Consider the following 24,783-nt stretch of genomic DNA (forward strand, 5'->3'; position numbering starts at 1 on the left):
TGCAGATCCTCTCAAGCTCTGTCAGGTTGGACGGGGAGCGTCGCTACACAGCTCCTTTCAGGTCTCCAAGTCAGAAAATGGAAATGTTCATTCACTAAACAATTAGTTGAAATCCATGCGGTCTATTCAAAATTAGCCAAATACTAGATGAGAAAACTCTAGCTGAATATCTATAAAACGGCACTAGCTAGCACAGCAGTTACACCCGTTGTAATGGCTTGCCAAGCCCGCTTAGAAACCAATCAACAGCTAAGATGAAGTCAGGGAAGGAACAGTCTTGGGAACAGTTATGCAAGTTACTGTATGGCTACAAAATGTTGTCTAATAATATAAAGCTAGCAATATGGTAAATTAGTAAAAACAGAGCCCACTTCGTCACAATTCACCTTTAATTATACCCTTTATTAACATATAAGACAAAACAAACACATTTTTCTCTGTGTCAATCAGTGGAGGCTGCTGAGGGGAAGCCTGCTCAAAAAGAATAGCTGGAACAGTGCAAATGCAGCGGCATCAAACACATGGAAACCAATAGTGATGTATTTGAACCATTCCACTGATTCTGCTCCAGCCATTACCACAAGCCCGTTCTCCCCAGTTAGGGTGCCACCAACCTCCTGTGGTGTCAATGTCACTCATTGGCACAGAACATTTCAAACTCATGGTGCATTCGTGTAAGTAATTTGACTGCAACAGTTTGTGCACATTGTACACCTACAAATTATTGACTGCTGTAGTGGTAGAGAAGTGATTTGCTAGCAGAACCACTCTTTGGTATTACTTCTGCAGTCACAAATGCTCAAATGCATTGTGATTCATCTAATTATTTCCCAGTCGGACAGCTTTTCATGATGTAAAGTCCGCTGTGCACTATATGGATGTTAAGTATGTCAGTTTTCACTTCCCCTTGATTAATGCAGTTTCCAATTCTGATTCAACCCCAAACCCGTAACCCTAAGGACTTCACGTAGATAAACACTACCATTCAAAAGTTTGGGGTCACATAGAAATGTCCTTGTTTTTGAAAGAAATACACTTTTTTTGTCCATTAAAATTACATCAACTTGATCAGAAATACAGTGTAGACATTGTTAATGTTGTAAATGACTATTGTCGCTGGAAACGGTAGATTCTTTGTGGAATATCTACATAGGCGTACAGAGGCCCATTATCAGCAACCATCACTCCTGTGTTCCAATGACACGTTGCCAAGAAGTTCAGCATTCCGGATTCGCCTCTTCACTGTTGAAGTTGAGACTGGTGTTTTTCGGGTACAATTTAATGAAGCTGCCAGTTGAGGACTTGTGAGGCATCTGTTTCTCAAACTAGACACTCTAATGTACTTGTCCTCTTGCTCAGTTGTGCACCGGGGCCTCCCACTCCTGTTTCTACTCTGTTTAGAGTCAGTTTGCACTGTTCTGTGAAGGGAGTAGTACACAGCGCTGTACAGTGCCTTGCAGAAGTATTCATCCCCCATGGCATTTTTCCTATTTTGTTGCATTACAACCTGTAATTTAAATGTATTTTTATTTCTATTTCATGTAATGGACATACACAAAATAGTCCAAATTGGTGAAGTGAAAGCAAATGTCTTAAAATTACAGAAAAGTGGTGCATGCATATGCATTCACCCCCTTTGCTATGAAGACCCTAAATAAGATCTGGTGTAACCAATTACCTTCAGAAGTCAAATAACTAGTTAGAGCCAGTTTTCGCTGTTCTGTGAAGGGAGTAGTACACAGTGTTGTACGAGATCTTCAGTTTCTTGGCAATTTCTCGCATGGAATAGCCTTCATTTCTCAGAACAAGAATAGACTGAGAAGTTTCAGAAGAAAATTATTTGTTTCTGGCCATTTTGAGCCTGTAATCGAACACACAAATGCTGTTGCTCCAGATACTCAACTAGTCTAAAGAAAGCCAGTTTTTGCTTCTTTAATCAGAACAACAGTTTTCAGCTGTGCTGACATAATTGCAAAATGGTTTTCTAATGATCAATTAGCCTTTTAAAATGATAAACTTTGATTAGCTAGCACAATGTGCCATTGGAACACAGGAGTGATGGTTGCTGATAATGGGCCTCTGTATGCCTATGTAGATATTCCATTAAAAAAAACTCTGCCGTTTCCAGCGACAATAGTCATTTACAACATTAACTGTATTTCTGATCAATTTGATTTCTGATCAATTTGATGTTATTTAAATGGACAAAAACATGAGCTTTTCTTTCAAAAACAAGGACATTTCTAAGTGACCCCAAACATTTGAACGGTAGTGTAAAGTCCACATTCTCTCTCAAATAACTCAAGTTCAGCTAAATGGCTAGATCTTCCCTTATGGTCCTTTTTAAAAATAAATTAAACAGAATTTGACAATACGTACTGTAAATGGAGTATGATAATTATCAACAGATATTGACAAACTCCACACTGCCTTGGGAATGCAAGGCATAGATATTAACAAATTCAAATACAGACATATTTCTTCCATTAAAATAAAGATACACTGACAGTAGTTCTTTACTCAAAACGGGTAGCAGCACAGACAGGCTTGCAGATTCTGAGTTCATTCATAGAGAAAGGTTTGCTTTTCCGCTGTGGATTTAGTCAATTCTACCGATTCTGTTTTCTTAAATATATACTGCCAGTAGTTCTTATTGATCACCATTGGTGACAAATAAAAGTTACAGAATAATTTGGCATGCATCAGTCAACACCTAGACCCAAGTCTGATTGGGGTAAAATTGATGCAGCTTGGATGTGAAACAGACCAAACACAAGACTATATATCTGTTTTTACTAATAACCAAATTAAAATTTAAAATTGAAGTTCTCGTACACATACCTTTGTACTTATATATATATTTTTTTTAGAGTGCAACAGATTTCTTTGTTTAAACATTCAATTCGGTCTGAATCATTTCATTAGTCTATAAAGTATAATGTAAGTCTATTGCTTGTATAATAGCTAAAAGAAATAAGCTTAAAGTGGGTATAGTAAAAATCTTTAGATGCTGTAAATAAAACTAATACATTCGTCAACCCCTAAAAATTAGTCAACAATTAAAAGTTTTGTGAGACACTTTGCCAAACTGCGTATACCTGCGCTTAAGGGTAGGTATTAGTCTACTTTGGACTTGTTGCCACTTCTCTGGACGGCTGCAGTCAACCGACTTCAGACAGCAAGAGGACAAATTATACGGAGTCCTGGGTCATGTTCATTAGGCACTAATCTCTCGTGGACAGACGCGTGTAACAGAACTGGTATCGTAGTGTATGTCAACAGACTGTGGGATGTGACAACAGCGAGGTGCACAGATTTTTGCCACTGATCATTTGGATAAATTAGGATCTTGCAGGTGTTCATATCTTTCACATTTTTGAAGGGGAGGGGACATTTGGCCCCTAGACTTGCCCGTAACTTGCAGAAAGAGTGTGTGTGGGAGCGAGCTACCGCCCTGCTTCTGCTACTCGTTCTAGTATCTTTTCCGACACGTTAACGAGCAGTTGACTCAATTAAAAAAAATTGCGGCAGGGCAAGTGAGATTAATTACGCAGAAAACGGATCAAAACAGACTGCAATAAGGAGGGACTTCCTGGACTTGTCCAATAAGAAACACTAATTTTAGATTTTAAAACGTTTTAAAACATTTTCTGTTAACCTAATGAACACGATCCTGAATACACTTAAAAACAACTGGCCTGAGGCATTCATGGCACAAACATTTTGATTGAATGATCAAACATTAAATACCCAATAAATATCTGCTTAAAACTCATGAACGAATGAACCTCGATACCTGAAAAAAGTGCAGACAAAACAGCCTTTTGAGGTATCTAATCCTCTCACTGCGTCTCTCGTCCTCCTCCATCTCCTCACAATGTCTACATATCCTTGAACCTCTTACTCTATCCTCAGTGGCTCCTGTGGCCTGCAGTGACTGATGGGGGCTGTAGTTTCTCAGACTTCCTGTCTTTGGCTTCTGTGTCAGAGGCTGAGTCTGAGTCCTGGGCATGTTGCTGCTTCATCCACATGTCACAGTACAACCCTCCCTTAGCCAGCAGCTCATCATGCCTGGGAGGGAGAAAGTGGAGAATATGTAGTTACAATGGGGACACACAATCACCATTAACATCATCGCCAAGATGTTCCCACTATATGGTTTTGAGAATAGGACTATAGTGTGAGAAGCATCATAAACATTGGCCAGTCCCATTCTTGGCATTTACATACATTTTTTAGATGTTTGTTTCTTGAAGAGCATAAAACAATATTTTGATTGGAATAGGCTTGTGGAGTGTGCAGAAACAGAACAATCACTCTTTCAACCATTCCCTCACCGTCCTCGCTCTGCTATCTGACCGTCACTTAGAACAAGAATCTGGTCGGCACCGATGATGGTCGACAACCTGAAGACAGACGATTCACAATCAGACTAAAGACAGATCCAAACCATATAAGCTTAACATTAGAAGGGTATTAGTTGGTACCATAATTGAGGAGGACAGGCTAGTGGTAATGGCTGGAGTGGAATGGTATCCAATACATCATGATGCCATTCCATTCGCTGCGTTCCAGCCATTATTATGAGCCATCCTCCCCTCAGCAGTCTCCACTGATCCTAATGTATGGGTTCCCTCTATACATGCATTTTTGTCCACCTGAGACCCATCCCTTACCTGTGAGCCACGACGATGGTGGTCCGATTGGAGCACACTTTGGTGAGCGATGCCTGAATGTTGCGCTCCGTCTGTGTGTCTAGAGCAGATGTGGCCTGTGCAGAGGGAAAACTTTATTAATCCACTGTAACACAATATGACAGGAGGATCAGTGGTGTGGGGGCAAACATTGGCCCTCATCAAATACGTTAAGAATGCATCCTTGCCTACTCTCGTTCTTGAAAAAATATTTGATCGGACATGGCTGGACTGGTGAAAGCTAAGTGATAGAGCCATTGTGTTCACCTATCAATTTGTGTAAGCTCAGGAGAGGAGTAGAGGAGGGAGGAAGGGTGTTTTTAAAGTATTTGAACGCTCCGGGGTGACGTTTCTCCTAGGTAAAGATCTAGGACCAGCTTTCCCTCCCCAATCCTAAACTTAGCCAAAAAAAAACAATTTAAAAAATGAAACTGACCCAAGATCAGTGTCTCGGGGCATCTATTTGAACATGGTCATTGACCCTCCTGGTGGCCCTTCCTGAAAGTTTACCTCATCCAGCAGGATAATCTGAGGGGCCTTGAGGATGGTCCGGGCAATAGCCACCCTCTGCTTCTCCCCCCCGCTCAGCTTCAGACCCCTCTCGCCCACCTGGGTGTCGTATCCTGGGAGGGGGACAGACAGAAAACACAGACACAAACGTCACTCACCTCATTCAGTAACAATGCACCTGGCAGCTACTGTGTGAACGCTGCAAAATCTCCCCACTTGTTTGAGGAGATTAAGAAGTCAAAATTATTCTGCAAATGTGGTTAGTAAATACAAACCCTTAAAACAACAATATTGACACCCATAAGCCACCTTCAGGTTAACTACAGACAGAAATATAATGGCAACATACAGTTCTGGTTTCCAGGCACAGATTAAGCCTAGTCCTGGACTCAATAGAGAATCTCCACTGAAATAGTGTTTTAGTCTAGGACAAGGCTTAATCGGTGTCTGGGAAAGCAGCAAAAGAGGCCGTGGTATTTCCATACCTTCTGGGAACGTCTGGATCTTCTCATGAATGTCTGCGGCGATAGCCGCCTCCTCCACTTCGTGGTCGCTGGCAGAGATCCGTCCGTAGCGGATGTTGTCGCGGATGTTGTCGTTGAAGAGGACCGTGTCCTGGGGCACCACGCCGATGTGGGCACGCAGAGACACCTGCTTCACCTGCACCCAGATACCAAGAGGCTCAGAACACTCAAGCTCATTAGGACACGCAACGGAAAAACGTTTTCAAACGTCCTGATAAGTTTTTTCTTAATTTGGTGCCTAATGAACACGACCCAGGTGTATCATATTAACTATACTGTCTAACTGAACCAGAAGACCACCAACATATAACAAACCTAATGTTATATACAGCATCTGCTAACAAGGCAGTTTGTCTGGGAACTATTTTTGTGCAACTGGGCAAATTACTCACCTTAGAGATGTCCTGGCCATCGATGCGGATGCATCCTCCCTGGACGTCATAAAAACGGAAGAGCAGGCGAAGGAGGGTGCTCTTACCACACCCTGACTGGCCAACCTAGGGATGTCAACAAAGACACAAACTGTTGAGAAGCAAGAAACATCTGTACTACACATGGTCCAGACACAAACCATCCCATGACTGATAGAGAGAAATCAAAACACTGCTCAAGTGTGCGTAACCTCTGGGTAATGCTCGGAAGCTTCGAATCCAAATCTTACCAATGCAACAGTCTGGCCTGGCTGCACAGTGAATGATACGTCCTTAAGGATCTCCTTCCTTAAAAAACAAAAACACAAAATATATATTTAATCAAATTGTACTTGTCACATGTGCCCGAATAATACAGGTGTAGACCTTACTGTGAAATGCTTACTTACAAGCCCTAAAACAACAGCGCAATTTTAAGAAAAATAACTGTTTAAGTAAAAAACAGATAAGTAAAAAATAAAAAAAACAATTAAACAGCAGCAGTAAAATAACAATAGCGAGGATATATACAGGGGATTCCGGTACAATGTGCAGGGGAACCAGTTAGTTGAGGTAATATGTACATGTAGGTAGAGTTAAAGTGACTATGCATAGATAATAAACAGAGAGTAGCAGCAGCGTAAAGGGGGGGGGGGGGGGTAATGCAACTAGTCTGGGTAGCCGTGTGATAGGCTGTTAAGAAGCATTTTGGACCTAGACTTGGCGCTCCAGTACCGTTTGCCGTGCGGTAGCAGAGAGAACAGTCTATGACTAGGGTGGCCGGAGTCTTTGACAATTTTTAGAGCCTGCCTCTGACACTGCCTAGTATAGAGGTCCTGGATGGCAGGAAGCTTGGCCCCAGTGATGTACTGGGCCGTACGCACTACCCTCTGTAGTGCATTGTGGTCGGACGCAGAGCAGTTGCCATACCAGGCAGTGATGCAACCATTCAGAATGCCCTCGATGGTGCAGCTGTAGAAACTTTTGAAGATCTGAGGACCCATGCCAAATCTTTTCAGTCTCCTGAGGGGGAATAGGTTTTGTCGTGCCCTCTTCACGACTGTCTTGGTGTGTTTGGACCACGATAGTTTGTTGGTGATGTGGACACCAAGGAACTTGAAGCTCTCAACAGCCCTGTCGATGAGAATGGAGTTGTGCTCGGTCCTCCTTTACCTGTAGTCCATTTAGGCAGGTTACCTTAGTGTTCTTGGGCACACGGACTATGGTGGTCTGCTTGAAACGTGTTGGTATTACAGACTCAGACAGGGACAGGTTGAAAATGTCAGTGAAGACACTTGCCAGTTGGTCAGCGCATGCTCAGAGTACACGTCCTGGTAATCCGTTTGGCCCTGCGGCCTTGTGAATGTTGACCTGTTTAAAGGTCTTACTCACATTGGCTATGGAGAGTGTGATCACACAGTCGTCCGGAACAGCTGATGCTCTCATGCATGTTTTAGTGTTACTTGCCTCGAAGCAAGCATAGAAGTAATTTAGCTCGTCTGGTAGGCGCGTGTCACTGGGCAGCTCGCGGCTGTGCTTCCCTTTGTAGTCTATAATAGTTTGCAAGCCCTGCCACATCCGACGAGCGTCGTAGCCAGTGTAGTACGATTCAATCTTAGTCCTGTATTGATGCTTTGCCTGTTTGATGGTTTGTCGGAGGACGTAGCGTGATTTCATAAAAGCTTCCGGGTTAGAGTACCGCTCCTTGAAAAGGGCAGCTCTATCCTTTAGCTCAGTGCAGATGTTGCCTGTAATCCATGGCTTCTGGTTGGGGTATGTGCGTACAGTCACTGTGGGGACGACGTCATTGATGAAGCCAGTGACTGATGTAGTGTACTCCTCAATGCCATCGGAAGAATCCTGGAACATATTCCAGTCTGTGCTAGCAAAACAGTACTGTATCTTCATCTGACCACTTTTTTATTGACCAAGTCACTGGTGCTTACTGCTTTAGTTTTTGCTTGTAAGCAGGAATCAGGAGGATAGAATTGTGGTCAAATTTGCCAAATGGAGGGCGAGGGAGAGCTTTGTACGCATCTGTGTGTGTGGAGTAAAGGTGGTCTAGAGTTCCCCCCCCCCCCCCCTCTGGCTGCACATTTAACATGCGTGTAGAAATGAGGTAAAGCAGATTTAAGTTTCCCTGCATTAAAGTCCCCGGCCACTAGGAGAGCCGCATCTGGATGAGAATTTTCCTGTTTGCTTATGGTCTTATACAGGATACATGTGCTCGTAATTTGTCTACTTTATTATCCAATGATTGTACGTTGGCTAATAGGACCGATGGTAAAGGGAGATTACCCACTCGCCGTCAGATCCTTACAAGGCACCCAGACCTATGTCGCCGATCAAAGGAGAACGCTGGAACTACCACAACTATAATTATTCATCAAACTGTTTCTGAATCAGTCTCTGTGTATAGCCTAAACACGTTTCATCAGTCCAAACAAGACCTGAATATAAATAAATACAAATCTTAGGACTTACCCGTCAGTGTAGCTAAAGTACACATTCTCAAACTCCACTTTTCCCAGTTTATAGAGAAGGTTCCCTGCATTCACCATGTCCTTCACCTGAAGAGAAATCAAGATAAAGCACATCAAATTACAAAAAATGTATTTCCCATAATGAAATGCAAAGATTAGATTCTGACACAGGGAGAATCTCGATTGGTTTTGCTTGCCTCCTCCCTCCTCTCTTCCGTCCTCGCCTCGTTTGAAAAAGGTTGAAGGTAATCAAGGAGAGGTGGCGAGGAGAAGGAACGTGGAAACAAATAAGCTTTTCATGAAATTAGACTTTCTCCACTGACGCATCATCAGGCAAATGATGCTTACAGCAAAATAAATGTGTAGTGATAAAAAACTAAATTAGCTAGTTGTGCACGACATTGTATAGATAAAATGACTTATCCTTTTGTATATAGTGTATTGTTTTTAAATGTGAACATGCTTTTCTCCTCCGAGAAAACAAAAGCTTATTCGAAGGGATTTTAAAACACTTCCATGCTTCCTGCCACGAGGATACTATTGTGCATCCTCGGTCGAAGTAGGTAATCGAGGATGGGAGAAAATTACCTACTTGCGAATTGGTACTTCTCGATCACTTATCGTTTTTCCAGGTCACGGAGGGTGGAGGAGTGGACAGACTTTTCCAATTGAGTATCTCCCATACACACCAAAAAGCTGGTCATTGACAACCAATTTCAAAATTACCTCCTCTTCCTCTGTGAAGAGCTTAAACATGCTCTCCATGTCGATAAAGGAGTTCTGGATCATTCTGTGGAGGTTGAGGACATAAGTATTATTAAGAGAACCAGTTGTGCATTATGGGTACTGTAATACATGATGCTATAAACAATGCCTTCTATAGATCTGTGTCAAAAGTCTAGCTTCATTTGCTTGTGTCTTTCCTGATCAAGTCAGACATGTGGAAGCAATATGGTGGAAACCAATACAGTCCATTTAGCTATAAGTGACAGACATAAAAGAGACTAGAGAAGGTAGGAAGAAGTAGAATTGGAACCCAGCCCATAACACCTCTTACCTGTAGTAGGTTCCAAACCAGTTGAGAGGGGTGTAGAGCTGGATGATGTAGGTGCCAAAGAGGACAAAGTCTCCAACCTGGAAATAGAGTGCATTAGCCTGGTTAAACCAGACTGAACACTTGGTTCACTATTGTTTCACTTCGTTCAGTTTTGTTTAACCAGGCTAAAGTTCACAGCATCTGACTTGAATGTATACTTCATACACCACATGTATTACTGAGAAAAACATGTAGTACCACAACACTGTGTCAAAGGTAAGTTTTTTAGCAAATGTTCAAACATGCATGAAAACATATATGCATAAAGTAGCAAGGCTGCACGGCCTAGTAGTGATGTTGTGCATTTGTATTGATTGCTTTTGTCGGCAAAGCAAGTTACAAATAATTTCCTTAATAGAGTATAATAACGTTTTCTAATCTAATGTAGGACATAGAGCCAAAAAACAACATAGCCATAGCACAGAGTAGAGCAAAGTGGATGAGTGAAGGGAGCTTGAGGTGGGTCAATAGGGATTTTCACACTACCGAGGCAAACCAAGCTGCACTGGTCAGGTTACACATCCGGATATTTACTAAAACCAAACATGGATAAATGATCATAGTCCTGGCTCATAGACTATTGTCAGGTTGAGGAACCATCTAACATTAAATTGTAAAATACTCAACTTTCCCTTTAAGCTAGTAACGGCTCCGAGCTCAGTACCTTAAACTTGCCCTCCTGGACAAAGTAGGCACAGAGCAGTGACCCGGCCAGTAGACCTGAACCGATGATCAGGTTCTGTGTCTGGTTCAGGAAGGCCAGAGAAGCTTGTGTCTTCCACTCTGAGGTCTAAGACGGGAGGGGACAGACAGACAAAAAGGCCACAAACGCAACAATCAAAAGAGTTATAGTCTGGTCCCAGATCGGTTTGTGCTGTCTGTTTGCACTGCTGAACAGACCTAGAAACAGGATAGAGATACAAAAGCTAAAGAAATGTCTGCTGGTTGCAGTTCTAAAATCCTAGAACATCATTAATGATGGCAAGCTCTAACTATGCTTCTGAGGTGGTCAAAAAAAATGTTGTATACATCTATTCATTCTGCTACTGGTCACTATTACTCCTGTTTACATGTATAGTTGAAGTCGGAGGTTTACATACACTTAGGTTGTAGTCATTAAAACTTGTTTTTCAACAACTCCACACATTTCTTGTTAACAAACTACAGTTTTAGCAAGTCGGTTAGGACATCTACTTTGTGCATGACACAAGTAATTTCTCCAACAATTGTTTACAGACAGATTACTTCACTTATATCACTGTATCACAATTCCAGTGGGTCAGAAGTTTACATACACTAAGTTGACTGTGCCTTTAAACGTCTTGGAAAATTCCAGAAAATGATGTCATGGCTTTAGAAGCTTCTGATAGGCTAATTGACATAATTTGTGTCAATTGGAGGTGTACCTGTGGATGTATTTCAAGGCTAACCTTCAAACTCAGTGCCTCTTTGCTTGACATCATGGGAAAATCTAAAGAAATCAGCCAAAAAAAAACATTTGTAGACCTCCACAAGTCTGTTTCATCCTTGGGAGCAATTTCCAAACGCCTGAAGGTACCACGTTCATCTGTACAAACAATAGTACGCAAGTAGAAACACCATGGGACCACGCAGCCGTCATACCGCTCAGGAAGGAGACTCTGTTCTGTCTCCTAGACATGAACGTACTTTGGTGCGAAAAGTGCAAATCAATCTCAGAACAGCAGCAAAGGACCTCGTGAAGATGCTGGAGGAAACAGGTACAAAAGTATCTATCCACAGTAAAACGAGTCCTATATCGCCTGTTAGGCCGCTCAGTAAGGAAGAAGCCACTGCTCCAAAACCGCCATAAAAAGCCAGACTACGGTTTGCAACTGCACACGGGGACAAAAATCATACTTTTTGGAGAAATGTCCTCTGGTCTGATGAAACAAAACTGTATGGCCATAATGACAATCGTTATGTTTGGAGGACAAAGGGGAGGCTTGCAAGCCGAAGAACACCATCCCAACCGTGAAGCACGGGGGTGGCAGCATCATGTTGTGGGGGTGATTTGCTGCAGGAGGGACTGGTGCACTTCACAAAATAGATGGCGTCATGAGGATGGAAAATGATGTGGATATATTGAAGCAACATATCAAGACACCAGTCAGGAAGTTAAGGCTTGGTTGCAAATGGGTCTTCCAAATGGACAATGACCCCAAGCATACTTCCAAATGGTTTAAGGACAACAAAGTCAAGGTATTGGAGTGGCCATCACAAAGCCCTGACCTCAACCCTATAGAAAATTTGTGGGCTTAACTGAAAAAGCGTGTGCCAGCAAGGAGGCCTACAAACCTGACTCCGTTACACCAGCTCTGTCAGGAGGAACGGGCCAAAATTCACCCAACTTACCGTGGGAAGCTTGTGGAAGGCTGCCTGAAACATTTGACCCAAGTTAAACAATTGAAAGGCAATGCTACCAAATACTAATTGAGTGTATGTTAACTTCTGACCCACTGGGAATGTGATGAAAGAAATAAAAGCTGAAATGAATCATTCTCTGTACTGTTATTCTGACATTTCACATTCATAAAATATAGTGGTGATCCCAACTGACCTAATGCAGGGAATTTTTACTATGATTAAATGTCAGGAATTGTGCAAAACTGAGTTTAAATGTATTTGGCTAAGTTGTATGTAAACTTCCGACTTCAACTGTATATATTATCATTCGTATATTACCATAGTATTTAAATATATGCTACCAGTCACTTTTGTTTACATGTAAAACGCCTTCAGAAACTATTTATGACTTTTTCCACATTTAGTTGTGTTACAGCCTGAATGGATTAAATTTAGATTTTTTGGTCACTGGCCCACACACACACACACAATAACCCATAATGTGGAATTATAAATTTTAGACATCTTTACAAATTAATTAAAAATTAAAATCTGAAGTGTCTTGCGTCAATAAGTATTTAACCTCTTTGTTACGGCAAGTCTAAATAAGTTAGGAGTAAAAATGTGCTTAAAGTCACATTAGTCACATGGACTCACTCTGTGTGCAGTAAATGTTGAACATGATTTTTTAATGACTAGCTCATTTCTGTACCCCACACATACAGATAATTGTAAGGTCCCTCAGACGAGCAGTGAATTTCAAACACAGATTCAACCACAATGACCAGGGAGATTTTCCAATGCAGAAGGGCACCAAAGAAGGGCACCTATAGGTAGATTTAAAAAAAAGCTAATGTTGAATATCTTTGAGCATGGTGAAGTTATTAACTACACTTTGGCTGGTCTATCAATACACCAAGTCACTACAAAAATACAGGCATCCTTCCTAACTCAGTTGCCAGAGAGGAAGGAAACCGCTCAGGAATTTCACCATGAGGCCAATGGTGACTTTAAAACAGTTACTTGGCTGTGATAGAAGAAAGCTGAGGATGGATCGACAACATTGTAGTTACTCCATAATACTAAACTAATTGACAGAGTGAGAAGAAGTAAGCCTGTACAGAATAAAAATATTCCAAAACATGCATCCTGTTTCCAACAAGGCACTAAAGTAATAGGGAAAGGGAAAGTTGGGATACCTAATCAGATGTCCAACTGAATGTATTCAACTGAAATGTGTCTTCCGCATTTAACCCAACCCCTCAATCAGAGAGGTGCAGGGGGCTGCCTTAATCGACATCCACGTTTTCGGCGCCCGGGGAACAGTGGGTTAACTGCCTTGCTCAGGGGCAGAATGACAGATTTTTACCTTGTCAGCTCGGGGATTCAATCCAGCAACCGTTCCTGTTACTGGCCTAACACTCTAATTACTAGACTACCTGCTGCAAGAAATGTGTCAAAGCAATTAACTGAGTACCGTAACTCTCCAAGCATAGTGGTGGCTGCATCATGTTATGGGTATGCTTGTAATCATTAAGGACTGAGGAGTTTTTCCAGAATATTTTTTTTTTAACGGAATGGAACCAAGCACAGGCAAAATCCAGACACTGAAAGATGAATTCACCTTTCAGCAGGACAATAACCTAAAACACAAAGTCAAATCTACACTGGAGTTGCTTACCAAGAAGACAGTAAATGTTCCTGAGTGGCTGAGTTACAGTTTTGACTTAAATCTACTTTAAAATCTAAGGCAAGATCAACAACCAATTTGACAGAGCTTGAAGAGTTTTTAAAGAATAAAAATGGGCAAATGTTACACAATCCAGGTGTAGAAAGTTCTTAGAGACCTACCCAGAAAGACTCACAGCTGTAATCACTGCGAAAAGTGCTCCTACAAAGTATTGACTCCTGAGAGTGAATAGTTACGTTAATTTGATATTTCTGTATTTCAGTTTAAATACATTTGCAAAAATGTCTAAAAACACATTTTTCACTTACTCATTATGGGGTATTGTGTGTAGATGGGTGAGACAAAATTCTATTTAATCTATTTTGAATTTAGGCTGTAAAAACTAAATGTGGAATAAGTCAAGGGGTATGAATACTTTCTGAAAGCACTGTGTATTCATCCGCCTGTCACACCTGCTGACACTCACTCACCACACACACTAAAACTTACTATTATTATTTATCCTGCTACCAGTCACTTTCTCCTAATCCCTGCCTACATGTACATACCTAACTCCAGTATTCCTGCACATTGCACATGTACCCTGTATATAGCTTCCTCTCTTATTTCTTGTGTTATTACAAAACATTTTCTTATTAAATTATACTTTTTTGATATTATATTGAATACTGCACTGCTGGGTAGGGGCTTGCAAGTTAAGACAATGAGCACCACCATAATGAAGGTGTGATTTAGGACTTCTAACTTTATAGATTGTGTGTTTGCACTACAGACTTCTGGATTGTAACATTGGATTTGTCTATTTCTTCTGCATCCATAGTCTGTGTGATTAACAGGGGTTGAGCTAGAGTGGTATTTGTGAGACAAGGGTGGAGCTTGAAGGGGACCAGGGCAGGGTTTTGTAAACAAAAACATCTGTAGAGTCCGAATGGTTTGAGCTACAAACTATTAAAAGCTATACAGTATATGAAAAGATGAGACTCCCACGAACACTCACAAGCAACACAAGAATCGTTAGAAGATAAGGGGTTCTTCTACATAGAAGATCATAGGAAATCCCAGGACAAAGTGTCTGTAATTTAATACTGTAATACGCTTACATAATTGCTGTCAAACTCCAGTTGTCACTGTCTAGTTGGACATTCATTTCCCGATGAACAAACAACTTCTGTACTTACAGTAGTCATATAAATGTATGTTTATCAGATTTTTGCTTTGGCTGACCTAATGTTTATCATTGACATTTGTCAATACAACTCATGAATGCAACTGTTGGCTAAATATAAAAGACTGGACAGATAAATGAAAGTCATATATAAGAAAAGCTGATTTCTGCTGGGTTCTTGGGACTGTGCATGTGAAAAACCAAAGCAAGCACTCAGATCTATATTCTCAACTCATCAGAGTTTGACATCTATAGCCTGGATTACCTGATACTTCAGAATGGCGTCCTCAAAACGGTTCACCTCGTAATTCTCTGCGTTGTAGTACTTCACCTGTTGGAAAAACATTACAAATCGCAGCCATGAAGCAACTCTCATATTGCAGAAATGCAATATGTTTGCGGGCATCTTCATGTGCCACCATGGCAGGTAGGGATTCTGGGTCATGTTCATTAAGCATCAAACAGACAAACTGGGAGGGACTACCTGGAATGTTTACGTTGAATAATGTTTTTAAAAATGTTCTGTTGTGTGCCCTAAAGAACACAATCCAAGTAGAGGTTAAAGGTCAATGGGACCATCTCGTTACCGTCTCAAAGTTGAGCAGGGAGTCCACAGCCTTGGACTTTGTGTTGTTGTCCTGGGTGTTCATGTCTCGCCTGTACTTGGTCCTCCATTCCGTGATGATGATGGTAAGGGCTGAAGAGATGTATCGATGGACCATTATGAAATATTACATCGGTATTACTGGATCTCGGTCGAACGCATATGTAAAATACTTTCAAATAGGTGTGATTGATTTAGCTTGGAGTTGATTAAAAATGGCGCCGGAGAAGAAGGCAGACGTTTAACGTGTCCCCAACCGATTGTGTTTTTTGTTTGTTTATTTGCGTTGTTTGTAACTTATTTTTTAACTAATTTTGTACATAATGTTGCCGCTACCGTCTCTTATGACCGAAAATAACTTCTGGACATCAGGATTGCGTTTACTCCCCACGGGCTGGTAGAATCCTTTTTTTCTTTTAACGAGTCTGATGAGCCCAACGCAAACTATATACAGCTTTCTCGGGAACATGCCCAGATCCCCGTGATATGTGTGAAGAGGAGGTGGAGAAAAAGGTGCCAAAGGGCGGGCTGCCTTTTGAGAATTCGCAGGCGATCAAATAACCCCCACTTCCTTCCATTCTGCTGGCAAACATGCAATCTTTGGATATAATAACAGTTGATGCACAATATCTAAGGAAGTCTCGAGCTATTGCTCGCCTGAGATAGAGTATCTCATGATAAGCTGTAGACCACACTATCTACTTAGAGAGTTTTCATCTGTATTTTTCGTAGCTGTTTAGATACCACCACAGTCAGAGGCTAGCACTAAGACAGCATTGAATGAGCTGTATTCTGACATAAGCAAACAAGAAAACACTCACCCAGAGGCAGTGCTCCTAGTTGCAGGGAACTTTAATGCAGAGAAACTTAGCAAATTTCTATCAGCATGTTAAATGTGCAACCAGAGGGAAAAAAAACTCTAGACCACCGTTACTCCACACACAAAGACACATACAAAGCTCTCCCTCGCCCTCCACATGGTAAATCTGACCACAATTCTATCCTCCTGATTCCTGTTTTCAAGCAAAAATTAACACAGGAAGTGACTAGATCAATAAAAAAGTGGTCAGATGAAGCAGATGCTAAGCTACAGGACTGTTTTGCTAGCACAGACTGGAATATGTTCCAGGATTCTTCCGGTGGCATTGAGGAGTACACCACATCAGTCACTGGCTTCATCAATAAGTGCATCAATGACGTCGTCCCCACAGTGTCCGTACGTACATACCCCAACCAGAAGCCATGGATTACAGGAAACATCCGCACTGAGCTAAAGGCTAGAGCTGCCACTCAAGGAGCGGGACTCTAACCCGGAAGCTTATAAGAAATCCCACTATGCCTTCCAACGAACCACCAAACAGGCAAAGTGTCAATTCAGGACTAAGATTGAATCGTACTACACCGGCTCTGATGCTCGTTGGATGTGGCAGGGCTTGCAAACCATTACAGACTACAAAGGGAAGCACAGCCGAGAGCTGCCCAGTGACACGAGCCTACCAAATGAGCTAAACTACTTCTATGCTCACTTCGAGGCAAATGGCACTGAAACAAGCATGAGAACACCAGCTGTTCCGGAAGACTATGATCACGCTCTCTGTGGCCGATGTGAGTAAGACCTTTAAGGCTGCAGGGCCAGACAGATTACCAGGACGTGTACTGCGAGCATGCGATGACCAACTGGCAAGTGTCTTCACTGACATTTTCAAACTCTCCTTGTCTGAGTCTATAATACCAACATGTTTTAAGCAGACCACCATAGTGCCTGCGCCCAAGAATACTAAAGCAACCTGCCTAAATGACTACCGACCTGTAGCACTCACATCTGTAGCCATGTAGCTTTGAAAGGCTGGTCATGGCTCACATCAACATCATTGTCCCAGAAACCATAGACCCACTCCAATTTACACACTGCCCCAACAGATAATGCAATCTCTATTGCACTCCACACGGCCCTTTCCCATCTGGACAAAAGGAAAACCTATGTGAGAATGCTATTCAATGACTACAGCTCTGCATTCAACACCATAGTGCCCTCAAAGCTCATCAATAAGCTAAGGAACCTGGGATTGAACACCTCCCACTGCAGCTGGATCCTGTACTTCCCGATGGGCCACCCTAGGTGGTAAGGTTAGGTAACAACACATCCGCCACGCTGATCCTCAACACAGGGGCCCCTCAGGGGTGTATGCTCAGTCCCCTCCTGCACTCCCTGTTCACTCATGACTGCACAGCCAGGCATGACTCCGACACCATCATTAAGTTTGCAGATGACACAACAGTGGTAGGCCTGATCACTGACAACAACGAGACAGCCTATAGGGAGGTCAGATACCTGGCAGTGTGGTGCCAGGACAACAAATTCTCCCTCAACGTGGTCAAGACAAAGGAGATGATTGTGGACTAGAGGAAAAGGAGGACCGCGCACGCCCCCATTCTCATCGACGGGGCTGCAGTGGAGCAGGTTGAGAGCTTCAAGTTCCTTGGTGTCCACATCACCAACAAACTAACATGGTCCAAGCACACCAAGACAGCTGTGAAGAGGGCACGACAAAACCTATTCCTTCTCAGGAGACTGAAAAGATTTGGTATGGGTTCTCAGATCCTCAAAAGGTTCTACAGCTGCACCATCGAGAACAACCTGACTGGTTGCATCACTACCTGGTATGGCAACTGCACAGCCTCCGACCGCAAGGCACTACAGAGGGTAGTGTAAAAGGCACAGTACATCACTGGGGTCAAGCTTCCTGCTATCCAGGACCTCTATACCAGGCGGTGTCAGAGGAAGGTCCTAAAAATTGTCAAAGACTCCAGCCACCCAAGTCATAGACTGTTCTCTTTGCTACCGCACGGCAAGCGGTACAGGAGCGCCAAGTCTAGGTCCAAAAGGCTTCTAAACAGCTTCTACCCCCAAGCCATAAGACCCAGACTATTTGCATTGTCCCCCCCCCCCCCCCCCCCCCTCTTTTACACCGCTGCCACTCTCTGTTGTTACCATCTATGCATAGTCACTTTAATAACTCTACCCATGTACATAATACCTCAACTAACCGGTTCCCCCACACATTGACTATGTACCGGACCCCCTCTGTACATAGTCTCGCTATTGTGGGCGGCAGGGTAGCCTAGTGGTTAGAGCGTTGGACTAGTAACCGGACGGTTGCAAGTTCAAACCCCCGAGCTGACAAGGTACAAATCTGTCGTTCTGCCCCTGAACAGGCAGTTAACCCACTGTTCCTAGGGCGTCATTGAAAATAAGAATTTGTTCTTACCTGACTTGCCCAGTTAAATAAAGGTAAAATAAAAAATAAATAAATAAATTGTTATTTAACTGCTACTCTTTAATTACTTGTTACTTTTATTTCTTATCTGTATTTTACATTTTTTAATGCATTGTTGGTTAGGGGCTCGTAATTAAGCATTTCACTGTAAGGTGAATACCTGTTGTATTCGGCGCATGTGACCAATACATTTTGATTAGATTTAATTTACACTTTTGGGACTATTCCATTGGTGCAGGTCAAGTCATTTGAAAGTATTTCACACATTTGACTCTCTTATTTGACTCTCTTAGAAATATAACTGAATTGGTTCTGGAAAGGAGGCCTTGTACTCACTGAGGTAGAGGAACATGCAGATGAATATGATGAGTCCGAACCAGGCGTTGAAGTAGGTGATGAAGTAGATGATGGAGATGACGATATCTGCGATGGTGGGGAAGATGCTGAATACAATGTAGCTGTGGAGAGAAAGAGAGGGAGGCCAGGTTTAACTCGGAATGAACACACAGACTGTCCACAGGTTAGGATGATACTAAGAAACTAAGACATACTACAGGGGGATCATAGTTGGGTCACATCACACTGGTTGGTAGTGATGGAAGAAATTGAATGTAGACTCAATTTTAAGGTGGAAAGGAGAACAGTTTAATCTCTCTTTTTGACAATTGAGTAAACCCCTGAGGAAGCAGTCTCTAAACTTTGAGGATAAGGTAAATCACACCAAGATCAAACACGTATGTTCAGCATTTCCCCTATATTCATTTAGCAGCGGTGAGCTGCCGCTGATGGCTAACCTATCACAGCCATTACAGCCAACTCCTATCACAGCCTATAACAGCCAACTCTGTAACTGTTTTAAAGTCACCATAGGCTTCATGGTGAAATCCCTGAGCGGTTTCCTTACTCTCCGGCAACTGAGTTAGGAAGGATGCCTGTATCTTTGTAGTGACTTGGAGTATTGATACAACATCCAAAGTATAATTACTAACTTCACCATGCTCAAAGGGATATTCCATGTATGCTTTTTAAATGTTATTGTTAAGTAAATTTTTACTCCTGAACTTATTTAAGTTTTACATAACAAAGTGGCTGAATACTTATTGACTCAAGACATTTCAGTTTTTCATTTTTAAATCATTTGTTGTTTTGTTTAAGGTCAAGGGTTGTGATTATTTTCTGAAGGCTCTGTACAGTATATACACTGAACAAAAATATAAAACGCAACATGCAACAACTTAAAATATTTTACTGAGTTACAGTTCATAAGGAAAATCAGTGACTTGAAATGAATTCATTAGGCCCTAAACTATGTGTTTCTCAAGACTGGGAATACAGATATGCATACCTTTAAAAAAAGGTAGGGGCGTGGCTCAGAAAACCACGGACACAATTTATTATTTGGAGGCTCACCTGAGCAGGCTGTTGATGGAGGAGGTGCCGCGGTCGATGCTACGCAGGACGTCTCCGGTGCGTCGGCCCAGGTGCCAGCGCAGTGACAGTGAGTGTAAATGGCCGAACAGACGCACCTGCACCACCCGGTTGGTGTACTGCTGCACGCGGATCCACAGGAAGGAGCGCAGGTTACTGATGAAGCCAGACGCACCTAGGGAGAGAGTGAGGTTCAGGAAAGAGAAGAAGAGGGAAAGGGCAGGGGGGAATGGTAAGAGTGGGGTTGAGGAGAGGAGATATATAGAGCGAGAGAGACATTTAAAATAACAGTACTCAAGGAGACCAAGGAATGGGTGTAGCAGAGAAAGACAATATGGAAGGTGAAATTCCCCTCACCTAGGGCTCTAAATGTTTTTTCTAAATGTATTGGTATCACTGGTGTTCCCAATTTTAAAAAGTTAGGGGCACCACATCAAATTTAGGAGCACCAGAATATATATATATATATATATACAGTGGGGCAAAAAAGTATTTAGTCAGCCACCAATTGTGCAAGTTCTCCCACTTAAAAAGAATGAGAGAGGCCTGTAATTTTCATCATAGGTACACTTCAACTATGACAGACAAAATGAGGGGAAAAAAATCCAGAAAATCACATTGTAGGATTTTTAATGAATTTATTTGCAAATTATGGTGGAAAATAAGTATTTGGTCAATAACAAAAGTATTATCTCAATACTTTTTTATATACCCTTTGTTGGCAATGACAGAGGTCAAAAGTTTTCTGTAAGTCTTCACAAGGTTTTCACACACTGTTGCTGGTATTTTGGCCCATTCCTCCATGCTCCTCTAGAGCAGTGATGTTTTGAGGCTGTTGCTGGGCAACAGGGACTTTCAACTCCCTCCAAAGATTTTCTATGGGGATGAGATCTGGAGACTGGTTAGGCCACTCCAGGATCTTGAAATGCTTCTATGAAGCCACTCCTTCGTTGCCCGGGCGGTGTGTTTGGGATCATTGTCATGCTGAAAGACCCAGCCACGTTTCATCTTCAATGCCCTTGCTGATGGAAGGAGGTTTTCACACAAAATCTCACGATACATGGCCCCATTCATTCTTTCCTTTACACGGATCAGTCGTCCTGGTCCCTTTGCAGAAAAACAGCCCCAAAGCATGATGTTTCCACCCCCATGCTTCACAGTAGGTATGGTGTTCTTTGGATGCAACTCAGCATTCTTTGTCCTCCAAACACAACGAGTTGAGTTTTTACCAAAAAAGTTATATTTTGGTTTCATCTGACCATATGACATTCTCCCAATCTTCTTCTGGATCATCCAAATGCTCTCTAGCAAACTTCAGACGGGCCTGGACATGTACTGGTTAAGCAGGGGGACACGTCTGGCACTGCAGGATTTGAGTCCCTGGCGGCGTAGTGTGTTACTAATGGTAGGCTTTGTTACTTTGGTCCCAGCTTTCTGCAGGTCATTCACTAGGTCCCCCCGTGTGGTTCTGGAATTTTTCCTCACCGTTCTTGTGATCATTTTGACCCCACGGGGTGAGATCTTGCGTGGAGCCCCAGATCGAGGGAGATTATCAGTGGTCTTGTATGTCTTCTATTTCCTAATAATTGCTCCCACAGTTGATTTCTTCAAATCAAGCTGCTTACCTATTGCAGATTCAGTCTTCCCAGCCTGGTGCAGGTCTACAATTTTGTTTCTGGTCTTGGCCATAGTGGAGTTTGGAGGTTGTGGACAGGTGTCTTTTATACTGATAACAAGTTCAAACAGGTGCCATTAATACAGGTATCGAGTGGAGGACAGAGGAGCCTCTTAAAGAAGAAGTTACAGGTCTGTGAGAGCCAGAAATCTTGCTTGTATGTAGGTGACCAAATACTTATTTTCCACCATAATTTGCAAATAAATTCATTAAAAATCTTACAATGTGATTTTCTGGAATTTCTTTTCTTTCTCATTTTGTCACTCATAGTTGAAGTGTACCTATGATGAAAATTACAGGCCTCTCTCATCTTTATAAGTGGGATAACTTGCACAATTGGTGGCTGACTAAATACTTTTTGCACCACTGTATTGTTACATTGATTGATTTATAGCTTATATTTGGCTTTGATGAATTATAGCTGCTTTTGAAGCACATGTTGTGCCCTGGAAACTAATATGTAACACTGTAAATACATGAGGTTATTATAAAAGCTAAAACGTTGATACAAATACTGCTAATTGAAATTACAATGTAATTTGTAGAATATTAAAAGCACTATTTTCCTATTGAGAGAGAGATGGGTGTAATTGCAGACAGCAATTATGGGCGTTTTTTAAAATTTTTTATATAGGGGTTTCTTGACCCATCAAATTACACCCATTGATGCTCGCCATTGGTCCTTGGCCGTTTCTTTCACGTTGGGGACAACAGTTGTTGACAAGTGTAGCATTGTAGCTAAACCCAACCCTTTTCCTAACTTTAGTCTTCTCCCAACCTGCCACGTTAATTATCCTAAACTGCCACGTTAATTATCCTAACCTGCCATGTAAACAAATCATGTGTCGAGAAACCATCCGTTGCATAACACCAGAATTGACCAATGGCAGGCACCAATGGACGTTTCCTGATATCAAGGAATGACCACATCAGAAAATTGCGGTCGGCAAATACACCATATTGTTTGAGATTAGATAAAACATTTTACACATTTTACTCTCTAAAAACTCAGGTTTGTGATGATGACATGCAATATATCCCTCATTCATTCATTGCTATATTCATTGATCTCCTGAAGAAGCTATCCCTTTTCCTTTCTTTCTGTGCCCCCAAATGTCTGGATAGACTGGTCAAGTCACCAGGTTGTTAGCTAGCTAGCCAATGACAGAACAAAGTGTCAACAAATGGTTCGCGAGTAGTTTTAGAATGGCCCACAACATGGTTTATGAATGTAAAATGTGGTCCCAGCTATCCGCTATAGGAAGATAAAAATGTTGCGGCGCTAATACGGGTCAGATCTTTTGACCTGGTTGGGCTAGAAACAAGCCGCTTTCGCTGTAGTAATGGTGCAACAAGGACACTAACGAATCTGCACTCGCTTATTTCTCTAGGGAACTCAGAGACAACGGTACGGCTAAGTCTTATCATTACAACAATTATCTGGGAGATTTTTTTCATACTTGCACAGTGCTCCCGAAATAAAAAAGTAGTCGCAGGGCAAAATATTATTTACCAAATGAGTCGCACTTTAGAGCCTTGCACTCACCTGCCCCTCCACCTTGCAGGAACTTGAGCAAGACATAGACACACACAGTGGTGGCCAAGGTCTTCCAGCTGCTTCCATCAGTCAGCTCATTCACTATAAGAGTGAGAGAGAGAGGTTTTGAAAAGGGTCGACAGTCCCAGGTCATCTTTTCTGCAGTTTTGCTGGGCAGATTATCATAGCCACAATGATATCACACAATACTTCTGAGAATATGCAGCGCAGCACCAATAAAGACAACCTGCAACACAACCAATAAGGCTGTGACAGCAAACACGTAGGAATTTAAAAAGGAATCCAGATAAAAGCTGGATCTAGGGCAGATGTTGCGAAAGGAGGGATGCTCTCTCACCAATGTTCTTGTAGTAGATGGGCACGAAGACATTGATGACCCTCTCCAGACCCAGCAGGCACAGACAGAGCACCACCAGGCCCTGTAACAGCATGCTGCCTTTGGGCCACATGTAGGGCACCAGCAGACGCACCTTCTGCCCAAAGTCCTGCCAGGTAGACTGAGATTCCTCTGCCCCATCCAACAGGGGCTGGCATACAGATAGAGATATTAGGGGTTATTGTGTAATAAATACAGACAGAGACAATAAACAACAACAAAAAAGGTTGTGGCCGGGGACTTTAATGCAGGCAAACTTAAATCGGGTTGACCTCATTTCTACCAACATGTCACCTGTGCAACCAGAAAAAGAAAAAAAACTTTGATCATCCTGATTCCTGCGTACAAGCAAAAACTAAAGCAGGTTGTACCAGTGACTCGCTCAATACTGAAGTGGTCAGATGAAGCGGATGCTAAGCTACAGGACTGTTTTTCTAGCACAGACTGGAATAAATTCTGGGATTCATCCAATGGCATTGAGGAATATACCACCTCAGTCGTCGGCTTCATCCATAAATACATTGATGATATCGTCCCCACAGTGACCGTACGTACATGTCCCAAACAGAAGCCATGGAGCTGCCGTTTTCAAGGAGCGGGACACTAATCCATACGCTTATAAGAATTCCTGATATGCCCTCAAACGAACCATCAAACAGGCAAAGTATCAATACAGGATTAAGATAGAATCCTTCTACACCGGCTCTGACGCTCATCGGATATGGTAGGGCTTGCAAACTATTACGGACCACAAAGGGAAACCCAGCCGCCAGCTGCCCAATGACGCAAGCCTACCAGACAGGCTAAATGCCTTTTATGCTCACTTCGAGGCAAGCAACACTGAAGCATGCATATGAGAGCACCAGCTGTTCCGTAGCCAATGTGAGCAAGACCTTTAAACAGGTCAACATTCACAAGGCCATGGCGC

The 24,783-nt window shown here is 42.3% G+C and overlaps 1 protein-coding gene across 3 annotated transcripts in view; it reads right to left on the reverse strand.

Annotated features, from left to right (window-relative positions):
* The window catches only part of LOC110495955 (ATP-binding cassette sub-family B member 6, mitochondrial), a 96,816-nt gene that overhangs the window by 57,597 nt on the left and 14,436 nt on the right, over positions 1-24,783 (reverse strand). For 2 of the 3 annotated variants that reach the window (XM_036952464.1, XM_036952463.1), the window contains exons 4-20: positions 23,817-24,006; positions 23,468-23,560; positions 20,229-20,421; positions 19,155-19,276; positions 15,524-15,633; positions 15,202-15,267; positions 10,382-10,507; positions 9,679-9,755; positions 9,348-9,411; positions 8,623-8,708; positions 6,390-6,447; positions 6,121-6,225; positions 5,690-5,864; positions 5,205-5,317; positions 4,677-4,771; positions 4,338-4,406; positions 2,159-4,071 (exon numbers count right to left, since the gene is read on the reverse strand). In XM_036952464.1, coding sequence (XP_036808359.1) covers positions 3,912-4,071; positions 4,338-4,406; positions 4,677-4,771; positions 5,205-5,317; positions 5,690-5,864; positions 6,121-6,225; positions 6,390-6,447; positions 8,623-8,708; positions 9,348-9,411; positions 9,679-9,755; positions 10,382-10,507; positions 15,202-15,267; positions 15,524-15,633; positions 19,155-19,276; positions 20,229-20,421; positions 23,468-23,560; positions 23,817-24,006 — 1,902 coding nt within the window. In that variant the 3' untranslated portion in view covers positions 2,159-3,911. Of the gene's footprint in view, positions 1-2,158; positions 4,072-4,337; positions 4,407-4,676; positions 4,772-5,204; positions 5,318-5,689; positions 5,865-6,120; positions 6,226-6,389; positions 6,448-8,622; positions 8,709-9,347; positions 9,412-9,678; positions 9,756-10,381; positions 10,508-15,201; positions 15,268-15,523; positions 15,634-19,154; positions 19,277-20,228; positions 20,422-23,467; positions 23,561-23,816; positions 24,007-24,783 lie in introns of those variants that run through there. The other variant, XM_036952465.1, reaches the window with a different exon arrangement.

This window comes from Oncorhynchus mykiss, chromosome 18, assembly GCF_013265735.2.
Source record: "Oncorhynchus mykiss isolate Arlee chromosome 18, USDA_OmykA_1.1, whole genome shotgun sequence".
Taxonomy (NCBI): domain Eukaryota; kingdom Metazoa; phylum Chordata; class Actinopteri; order Salmoniformes; family Salmonidae; genus Oncorhynchus; species Oncorhynchus mykiss.